General features: G+C 46.3%; 1 protein-coding gene and 1 pseudogene across 1 annotated transcript; one reads left to right on the plus strand and one right to left on the minus strand.

Moving 5' to 3' along the window:
- Window positions 1-2,272: 2,272 nt before the first annotated feature.
- LOC118711109 (tripartite motif-containing protein 60-like) lies at window positions 2,273-3,667 on the minus strand. Its single transcript, XM_036424062.1, has one exon. The coding sequence runs from the start codon at window positions 3,665-3,667 to the stop codon at window positions 2,321-2,323; it is 1,347 nt and encodes a 448-aa protein (XP_036279955.1). The 3' UTR covers window positions 2,273-2,320.
- A 554-nt stretch (window positions 3,668-4,221) lies between these two features.
- Window positions 4,222-4,521, plus strand: LOC118711114 (annotated as a pseudogene).
- The last annotated feature ends 5,656 nt before the right edge of the window (window positions 4,522-10,177 follow it).

Genomic DNA, 10,177 nt, shown 5'->3' on the forward strand with positions numbered 1-10,177 from the left:
ACCCATGACTGGGGGAGTTAGATCCCTGGTTGAATAATGGAACCGCGCCTTGCTGGCCTACATTACACTTTACAAGAGTAAGCACCTGAGATACCACAGCAGAACAGGGCGACTCTGATCAATGCAGAGGTCACTTGTACCTCAATGGGAGCTCTGCTCAGCATCTTTTCAAGATATGTTTGATAGACAAATAGTACAGAGATAGGCAGAGTAAAACTTTATTTCCAAATATTGTAAACAATACACATACAGGCATACAAACAGAAGCATGTTCTCAAAGGTTGGCAATTTCCCATAATTCAAAAATGATTATGTGACCTTTTGAGGTCATACAGGGATTGTCAAAGGCAGTTTTACAGCCCTGGGTGGGTGGCCCAGTTTGTTGGAATGTGGTCTCCTACACAAAACAAACAAACAAAAAAAACTAGCAGATTTTATCCCTATTCAGGGCACATAAGTATCAGGTGCAATTCCTGGTCAGGGTGAGTATAAAAAAGCAACAGATTGAGGTTTTCCTCTCTCTCCCTCTTTCTGTAAGTCAATAAACTTATCACCAGGTGAGGATTTAAAACAAAAGTGTGTTTACAGTGGTTAATATGAAACAGTTTCTTATGTTATTTATTAATTGCTGTACATATTTGTATCCCTCCTGCCAACTTGCTTTTGCTCAGCCCTGTACATAAAAATTTTATAAAACACTCGAGGCCTGGTGCATGAAATTGTGCATGGATAGAGTACCTAGGCCTAGCCGGCAATAGGAGCTCATTGAGGTCTTCTAGGGCCTTTCTTCAAGCTCCCAGCCAAGGCCTCCCTTCCCTGGCTGCTGGCTACTGCCCTGGGCATTCCTTAGTTTTGCGCCGCCCCCTGGTGGTCAGTCCACATCATAACAAGCGATTGAACTGGTGGAGCTTCTGTGGGGACAGTTTGCATACTAGCCTTTTTAATTTTTTAAAATATATTTTTCTTGATTTTACACAGCGAGGAATTGAGAGGGATAGAGAGTTAGAAATGTCGATGAGAGAGAAACATAGACCAGCTGCCTCTTGCACACCCTCCACTGAGGATGTGCCCGAAACCAAGGTACGTGCCCTTGACCAGAATTGAACCCAGGACCTTTCAGTCCTCAGGCCGACGCTCTATCCATTGAGCCAAACCGGTTTTGGCTGCATATTAGCCTTTTTAATATATACTAGGGGCCCACACAGCCTGCACCCTCTCCAATCCGGGACCCTTCAGGGGATTAGGCTCAATTCTGGGAATTGGATTTACACCAGCAGTCAGACATCTCTCTCACAATCCAGGACCACTGGCTCCTAACTGCTCACCTACCTGCCTGCCTGCCTGATCGACCCTAACTGCCCCCCCCCCCCACTCCACTAGCCTAGTCACACCAAACAGCCCCCCACTCCTGCAGTCCTGGCCACCCCTAACTGCCCCAAAATGATATGGAAAATAATTTTTAAAAATAATGTGGTTTTTTTTAATGATATATTTTATTGATTTCAGAAAGGAAGCAAGAAAGAGAAATATTGATGAGAGAGAATCATCCACTGGCTGCCTTCTGCACATCCCCTACTGGCCCTACTGGGAATTGAGCCAGCAACCAGGGCATGTGTTCTGAGGAGGACTCTAAACATGACTTCTGGCTCATATGCGGATGTTCAACCACTGAGCATGGCAGGCTGGGCTAGATTGTGTTTACCTAATTCCTGACTTAGATCAGTGAAATCTACTAGCCTCCCTAGGACTCAGCATTTGCAGCACAAACTGCCTAGGGAAACAGGGTGCTCTATAACCCAAAGTCAGAGGAGGAAGCCCCAGATGAGCAGGGCGGAGGGGTGCTTCATATCTGGGAAATCCTGCTGACAATGTCAGTGGTGGTGACCAGCTTGCTTGGCCAGGGTGGAAGGCATCCACAATTGGTTTCGAATGTGCACACTGATGAGTATGAAAAAGTTTATTACTTGCTGAGGTTTTAGTGGGAGAGTAGGGTGGATATTAGAATAAGAAATAACAGAGAGCACAGGAAAAGGGACTGGCTTGTATTGATGTGGTTACTGGGTGCTTTTGGTGGAAGATTGTTGACACTATTGGAAACATGCTTGATTGAAAACCCCCCCACCCCCTCCACCCGCACCCAAAGGTGGACTTTCTCATAGGCATTCCCAGGAATAAGGTCAGGAAGGAGAGAAGAATGCATCCTAAAAGTTTTTAATATTCAAACATCAAAACTGGAATCAGGATCTTTATTTAAGTATTTTTTTTTTTCAATAACAAGGGAAGAAAATAAGCACATACAAAATTTCTTCCTAATTGTTTATCACTTCACTCTGATGATGCTGATTGTAAGAGATTCTGAAGCCAATGCAATGGAGAAACAAGGCATAAGTTTCTCTGTAAATGTATCAGTGATTACATACATGTATGACCTATTATTCAAATTATAAAATGAAACCTCTCCCAACTCATAGTCCAGAAAAATGCCAATTTTCCGTTCTTCAGTATGATTCCAGAGCTGATGTTGCCAGCATCCGTTGCTTGGGGATGCTGATATGAGAGTATTTCTGGGGAAAGATGCTTTACACAAACCTAAGTAATATAAACCTCTACCTTCTATGTTTACCATCCAAAAATGCCTGCCAGCATCAAATCCCTCAGAACTCAGGACATCTGCATAAGAAAGTGTCTGGGGATTGGAATGACCATCTAGTCCCCTATATGTCACACTTTTTCTATCACTTGAGATAAAGAGACTTGGATGGGCTGTTTCAGGATCCAGTGTCAAATCTACCTGAAACGTGCGGGTCATTTTATGCAGGCCCACATAATGTGGGGGGAGAGTGAAAATCACCTCCTTTAATTCATATGAAAAGACTGCAGGCGTCTCTAGGTTTCCATAGCTGTTGTGGATCCTTTCAATACCCGTGAGTAAGACCCGGTCTGTCTGCAAACACTTCTCTTCTATTTCAGTTAACAGAGTGTTTAGCCTGAACATGTGGTATGAAATTTGCCTTCTATTTTTAACTAGTTTTCCTTCAACATCATTCTCTTCCGTAAGTAGAGCGTTATCAAGTTCACTCTTCTCTATTTCCAAGAAAGATTTAAGTTCTCTAAATTCATTGTACAGTTTATCCCTCCATTCTCTGATCCTTACCAATGGAGTATTTTCAAATTGGACTTTATATACCTTTTCAATATTTTCAAGGTGATTAGTGAAGTCTGCCATATACTCTTTGAGCACCCACCTGTGACTAGCTGCAGCTTCCTCAATGGGGATCAGGTGCTGATCCTGGTGGTCGGAGGAGACCCTGCACCGGGAACACAACAGCTCCATGTTTTCCTCACAGAACAGGGTCAGAGCCTCATTGTGCTTCCCACACAGGGGTATTTCTTCCTGCAGTTTCCTCTGGCTCCCTGAGGTGGAGATCTGCTGAACAATCTCAGTCATGTGACATATTTGGGGGTTCCTCTTCAAGCTCCTGTCAGGGCAGTGGTGGAGGCAGACAGGACAAGGAAAGGTGCCCCGTAGACCTTCCCAGCGCTGGTGGATGCAGGAGGAACAGAAGTTGTGCCCACAGTCAATTGTCACTGGGTCTCTCAGGTGATCCAGGCAGAGGGGGCAGCTGGCTTCTGCTTGGAGTTTGGCCAGGGAAGCGTCAAAGGCCATTGTGCAGTGAGGGTGTCTATTAGAAAGGGCTCTCGTCAGTCCGTGTGATCCTGCAGGAGTGAGGAAAAGTGAGAAGCTGAGGTCTGCTCAGGCCTCCCGCTCTAGGCACTAGGAGCTTCCAGGAAGAGTTCCGGTGGACAGCTGATGTCCAGTCTTCCTGTCACCTTCTCCTGTGTTTAATGTCAAGTTCCCTGAGTAAAGATTAGCTGTGGACTCTGGTCTAAAAAGGAAGCAAGTGGTTTCTGTGGACAAAAAGAAATCAACATTTAAAGTTCAATTAGCATTAACCTTTCCCTCCTTGTATGAACATCATGTCAGGTAGTCCAAATCAGTTACTATGACAATATTTAAGGAGGAGTTAGAAGAAAAGTCTGTTTTGCAACTTACAAGGAATTAGACAATCTCAAGCATCACAAAAAAAAAAAAAAAAAAAAAAAAAAAAAAAAAGTCATCTTGTGCTGTGGGGAAGAGAGAAGGATTTATAAGCCCAGGAGCGAGGTCCTACTTACCAGAGGATGCTTCTCTGCAGAGACCCCAGCTGAAGCACCATGCACATGTGTGTCCAGGAGGCAAAACCCTCAACAGGGGATCTGGGGAATAAGAGGAAGGAGGAACATTCAACTCAAAGTCATTGGACAGGGCAGCAGAGATTCACTTCAAAGTGAAAATGACAGAATACCTCAAGAAACCCAAACAATCATGCTGTCTAAGATGGGAGTTCCAATGAACTCAATCAGGTTTCTTTTGGAGGGTCAGAGAATGGCTGATAATCACACTCCAAGAGAACTGGGAATGGAGGAGGAAGATGTGAGTGAAGTTTATCAGGAACAATAGGAGGTCATTCAATGGTTTAGATTTTCTTTTCCCTCAATCCTTTTTTATTGTTAAAAATAGTTCTTTTGTAATGTGGTGTTCCCGATGAAATGCAAATCTGACACCCCCTCCAGACTCTTTAAAACCTCTGGTAATTTGAATTCCAGTGCCCAGTATTCATTATTGTTTGTTTTCATTGTGCTGAGTTTGGGTGATCAAGCCCAAGTCTCCTTCACATTGCCCTCTCCTTTTGAAATATTACCTGTGCACAGGGAGGCCAGCCTTTTCAGGACTGTGCATTCTGAGGCTTGTGATAAATGAGGTGGACCAATGCAAGTGATCATAATACTTCTAATTGGCCCGGAAGTTCTAGCAAGTGATTGTTTCACTCCTGCACTATGACTTTTTTTTTTTCTTTTAATATATTTTTATTCATTTCAGAGAGGAGAGGGAGGGAGGAAGGGAGGGAGGGAGAGAGAGAGAGAGAGAGAGAGAGAGAGAGAGAGAGAGAGAGAGAGAGAGAGAGAGAGAGAGAGAGAGAGAGAGAGAAAGAAAGAGATATCAATGATGAGAGAGAATCATTGATTGGTTGCCTCCGGATTGAAACCCCACCCCCCAAAAAAAAACACATGGAAGGATGTAGAAATTAACGTAGACTTAAAAGCTATAATGCCAAAACCGGTTTGGCTCAGTGGATAGAGCGTCGGTCTGCGGACTGAAAGGTCCCAGGTTTGATTCCAGTCAAGGGCATGTACATTGGTTGCAGGCACATCCCCAGTGAGGGGTGTGCAGGAGGCGGCTGGTCAATGTTTCTCTCTCATCGATATTTCTAGCTATCTCTCTCTATTCCTCTCTGTAAAAAATCAACAAAATGTATTTTTTAAAAATTCATTTGGAAGTGGATATTTGAGGATTAAAAAAAATAATTGATAATTATGTTACAGTGAGATAATGAATAGCATTAGAGGTATGAAATTGTCCTGGCCTCGTAGTTCAGTTAGTCCCAATATGCCAATGTTTCAGGTTGAACCAAAGGTCAGAGTACTTAGAAGGCAACCAAAGAATGCATGACTGAGTGGAACCACAAACCAATGTCTCTTTCTCACTTGCAATCTCTCTCTCTCTCTCTCTCCCCACCTTTCTTACCCTATCCTCTCACTCTCTTATTGTAAAGAAAATAATTTTAAAATTTTAATGTAGCAATATGTAAATAGTCTTTTTTTTGAAATATATAATGAAAAGTTTACAAGTAAAATTGTAGAGATTTCTTGCACAGAAATGGCAAAAGGTTGGTACAACTATAGGTAGAAGTTGCAAAAAGTTAGTTATAGAATACAGGTTACATGAATTCATAAGATTTTCTCTCCTAGTCTGGATACCTAGAATAATCTGTAATTTACTTTTTTTTTAAAAGGTACCATTTGAATTCCATTGTGTTTCTCTGCTCCCTCCTAGCAAAGAAGGTTTCTCCTACTCCCTTCCTTAAGCATCAGCCATTTCCCTTCATCTCAGAGCTCTCTGATCCACTTCAACTGATTTCTTCCTCACAGTTTTTCAAACTGGTCCCCTTTCTTCACTCCAAATCAAACATCTGCTTTCCTGTTCCACATCCCATCACCACCCAACAAATCTCTATTGAAATAAATTGAGACTGAGAAAATACTGAGGCTGGCATTAAAGTTCTATCTCTTTGTAGGTATGTGGGCTGGATTTCAGGTCCGATCTCAGACTGCCTGTGTCACTGGGGGTGGGTTTTTCTAATATATACTAGCTAATAAAAGAGTAATATGCAAATTAACCATAACTCCAACACACAAGATGGCTGCCCCCATGTGGTAAAAGATGGCTGCCCCCATGTGGACACAAGATGGCCACCAAAAGATAGCAAGCCAGGGAGGGCAGTTGGGAGGGTCCTGGCCTGCAAGGGAGGGCAGTTGTGGGCAATCAGGCAAGCAGGGGAAGACAGTTGGGAAGGACCAGGCCTGCAGGGGAGGGCAGTTATGGAAAATAAGGCTAGCAGGGGAGCAGTTAGGCATCATCAATAAGGCTGGCAGGGAGTGGTTAGGGGGTGATCAGGTTGGCAGGCAGAAGTGATTAGGGCCAATCAGGAAGGTCAGCAGGTGAACATTTGGGAGCTAACAGTCCTGGATTGTGAGAAGGATGTCCCAGATTGGAGGGTGCAGGATAGGGTGAGAAACAACCCTCCCACCCCCACCCCCATGCATGAATTTCATGCACTGGGCCTCTAGTCTTACCTAATAATAGAGAAACATGTAAATTTTTCTACGCCCACAGCCAATCAGAGTGAATATGCAAGTTAACCCGACATACATACCTGGGTCTGGGGAACCTCCTCAGCACCTCCCAGTCCAGCCTGCCATCGGAGGGGCAGGGCTCCCTTTCCCAGGCTGAAAGCCTCTGCAGATCCTGGGATCGGAGGTGGGGATGGGGGAAGCACTTCCCAAGCCTAAAGTCTGAGGCGGAGGCTTTAGGCTTGGGGCTGTGCTGGGGGGAACCTCTTCCCAAGCTATTGAGGTAAACCTTTCGGAACATCTGGTTTTAAACACATGAATTTGACACCAGACACTGAGACATTCTGGAAAAGGATTCCCATGGATAGCTTCAGAGCAGCACTTCAGGGCACTTTGCAGAGGCAGTAATTCGTAACCCCACAGGTATCTGGATTTTTAGGAAGCATTTTGATGATGTAGGGCAAGGCTAACTGAGGGACATCTGCAATAATGAAAGCATGTATCTAAAACAACCTGAATCCCAGTGATCATTGACTTTGAGGTAAAGTCAAGGCCCTGCTCTAGAGTAGCTACCCAGAAAGCCAATGGTGAGGAGCAATACCTCCATGGTTCTGTTTGCTCCCACCTCCTGCACCAGTATCATCCCAACTCCCAGCTTACCCAGAGCCTGCTCCCTTGAGTGAGTCCTGAAGTGTGTCTCCAAGAAGAGTCTCCAAAGCCAGTCTCCTTCCAGTTAAATGCTTAGTAATGTGACTTTGGCCTATATATACCACCCTAAGAGGGTGAATGTCCTTAAGACCTCACCCACTAAGGCTCCTACCCAGAGGTGGAAGTAGTGGGTAAGGGTGGGAATAGGAGGATGTTCAGAAGTCTGATTGATGGGATCTCTTCTTATTCCTGCAGGCTAGGGCAGGATGACCTTGTTAATATGCATAATCTAATTTGCTCCTTTGTAATCATCCCTTGAATTTCTCAACACCCTTTAATCCCATCTTTGCTGAGGAAGAAACAAATTAAAAGTAAATCTTGCCCTGCATAATTTGGCTCAGTGGATATGTAAGACCTGAAAGACCCCCGGTCCAAAGGACGAGCGGCGACCCCAAATCAAACGCAGAGCCCGAGTCTTGATGCAAAGAGCAGGAGGTTTATTCCAAGCGCTGCGCAGGGACCCACAAGCAGCAGTCCAGAAAAAGACTGCCGCTTGAGAGCCCTGAACAGAGGTTAGTTACAAGCTTTTATAGGCAGAAACCACACGCAGGTGGCCTGGGGAAATTGGCAAATTGGCCTGGGGAAATGCAAACATAAGGTTGAGATTGAAATTTCTTGGCCGTTTCCTGGGCAGTTAGAAACAGGCCTGACCTTACATTCCCTCCTCTTCTCAGGACTGAGTTTCAACCCTGGAACTCATATTCTGTTTCCCCTTGCCCAGTTAGAGGTACGATACAGGGCCCGAGGGTTAGAAGTAGGAGCAGAATAAACCAATTTTCAAACCACCCCTGTTGAGCTTCTCTCAGTTTGGCCATAGAGTCCTTCACCATGCCTGAATGATCTATAAAAACAACACTCCTCTTTCAAAGCTGCACACAGGCCACCGTCCTTACTACCTCAGACAGCGAGGTCAGGGATAGTGATGGATTGTTCAATGGCTCGTATTGCCACTCTGAGCCCTTCTATACTGTGGGGTTTGGATTAAAGCTGCTGTCCCAGTCCCCACCCCGGCGGTTACCCCTAGCCCCAGCAAGACAGCTAGGGTTAGTGAAACCAGCTCTTACAAAAGAAAACCTCAGCCCCTCCACACCGCCGGGCCTCACTCCTTGTTCTCCCATAAAAGGGGAACTGATTGGGCGGGGCATCATCAAGACCCGCCGCGAGTAGGAGTCAGTGGCAGCCACCATCCCCAAAGAGTGTCTATAAGCAGTCTCCACAGTCCATCCATCGTCAGGCGGTGGTGCAGGTTTGGCATGAGAGGCATGGATCCAGGAGGCGATGCCGTCTACCTTGATGGCGGTGGGTGTCCCTTCCACCGGGGTTCCAAGTTGGCTGTCCACTGACGATGAACGTAGACAAAGTCCCCAACCTGGAACTGGTGTGGTCAGCCAAAGGGACCCACACGTCCTTTTGGACCGTCTCCAACGCCTTCAACCTAGCGAGCAGGGATTGAGGGGCGTGAGTTTCTGTCCACGGGTCAGCAGTGAGTGGTGGTGGGGCCCCGAAAAGGATTTCAAAAGGGGTTACTCCCAGGGGCCCGGGCGTATTCCGGGCACGGAATAAGGCAAAGGGAAGGAGGACTGTCCAGTCTGTCACGCCAGTTTCTAAGGATAATTTAGTCATAGCCTCTTTTAACGTTCTATTCATCCTTTCTACCTGTCCTGAACTTTGGGGTCTACATGAACAATGCAATTTTCAATTAATCCCCAGCACCTTGGCAATTCCCTGACTTACCTGGGCGATGAATGCCAGCCCATTATCTGAACCAATTACCTCTGGAACTCCAAACCGGGGAAAGATGTCTTCAATCTTGGCTACTGTGGTTGCCGTTTCGCTAAAGACTACCGGGCCGGCTTGACTTCCTTCCGTAAAGTCAACTTCCCAATAGCTGCCCGGCCTATTTCCCCTTTCCCTTTCGAGGGGTGGGACAGTTCTCTCGGCTAGGGAGGTGAGCTTTCGGATTTTGGACCCAGATGGGTGAGGCGGTGTTGCCATTTCTTCAGGGACGATTATCTTCTCACCTGCCTTATCCTTTCAGACCCCGTACTTATCCTTGACGTATTTGCCAGGCTTTCTGGCCATCTCCCCCTCCTCTTCTGGGGAGTAAGAGAAGGACCTAGGAGGGTCCAAAGAGACTTTTGCTAGCGGCAGGATGTTTAGTCCCAAGGCAGCCTGTTTTGCTTCAACATCTGCCTTCCTGTTCCCTTCCGCCACCTCAGACGTCCCCTTTTGGTGCCCTGGGCAACTTCTTTGGGGGCATGTATGGCCTCTGCTGTCAGTGTAGATGTTGACTCTTCAGCCAACCTGAGGGCTTGTGTTCTGCCTTCTGTGCTGAGGTGCCTTCTGGCAGACTGCTAGACCAGATTACCTCATCCGTGCTGACTACCGCGGTTCCTGCCCTCCTCTTCCTGTCCGAGAGGTAGCTGCTGCCATCTGTGAACCAAGTGAGGGGGGACCCGGGTAGGGGTGTGTCTCTGAGATCCCGCCTGGCCCCCGTTTCTTCAGCCAATATCTTCTGACAGGAATGCAGAATCTCTCTCTTTTCCAAGTCTGCTTCTGGTAGCAGAGGCAGGATTCAATGTCACGGGGGCCCCGAATTGGACTCTCCCCTCGTCCAACAAGAGACTTTGGTCACAAGGAAAGAGTGGGTGACCGTCCCAGTCCCAAGATCTACAGTCCGGTTAGTCATCCACGGGTATTGCTCATTACCGGTGGCCCCAATGACCCAAGAAGTTTT

This window comes from Pipistrellus kuhlii, unplaced genomic scaffold (assembly GCF_014108245.1).
Source record: "Pipistrellus kuhlii isolate mPipKuh1 unplaced genomic scaffold, mPipKuh1.p scaffold_m20_p_8, whole genome shotgun sequence".
Taxonomy (NCBI): Eukaryota; Metazoa; Chordata; class Mammalia; order Chiroptera; family Vespertilionidae; genus Pipistrellus; species Pipistrellus kuhlii.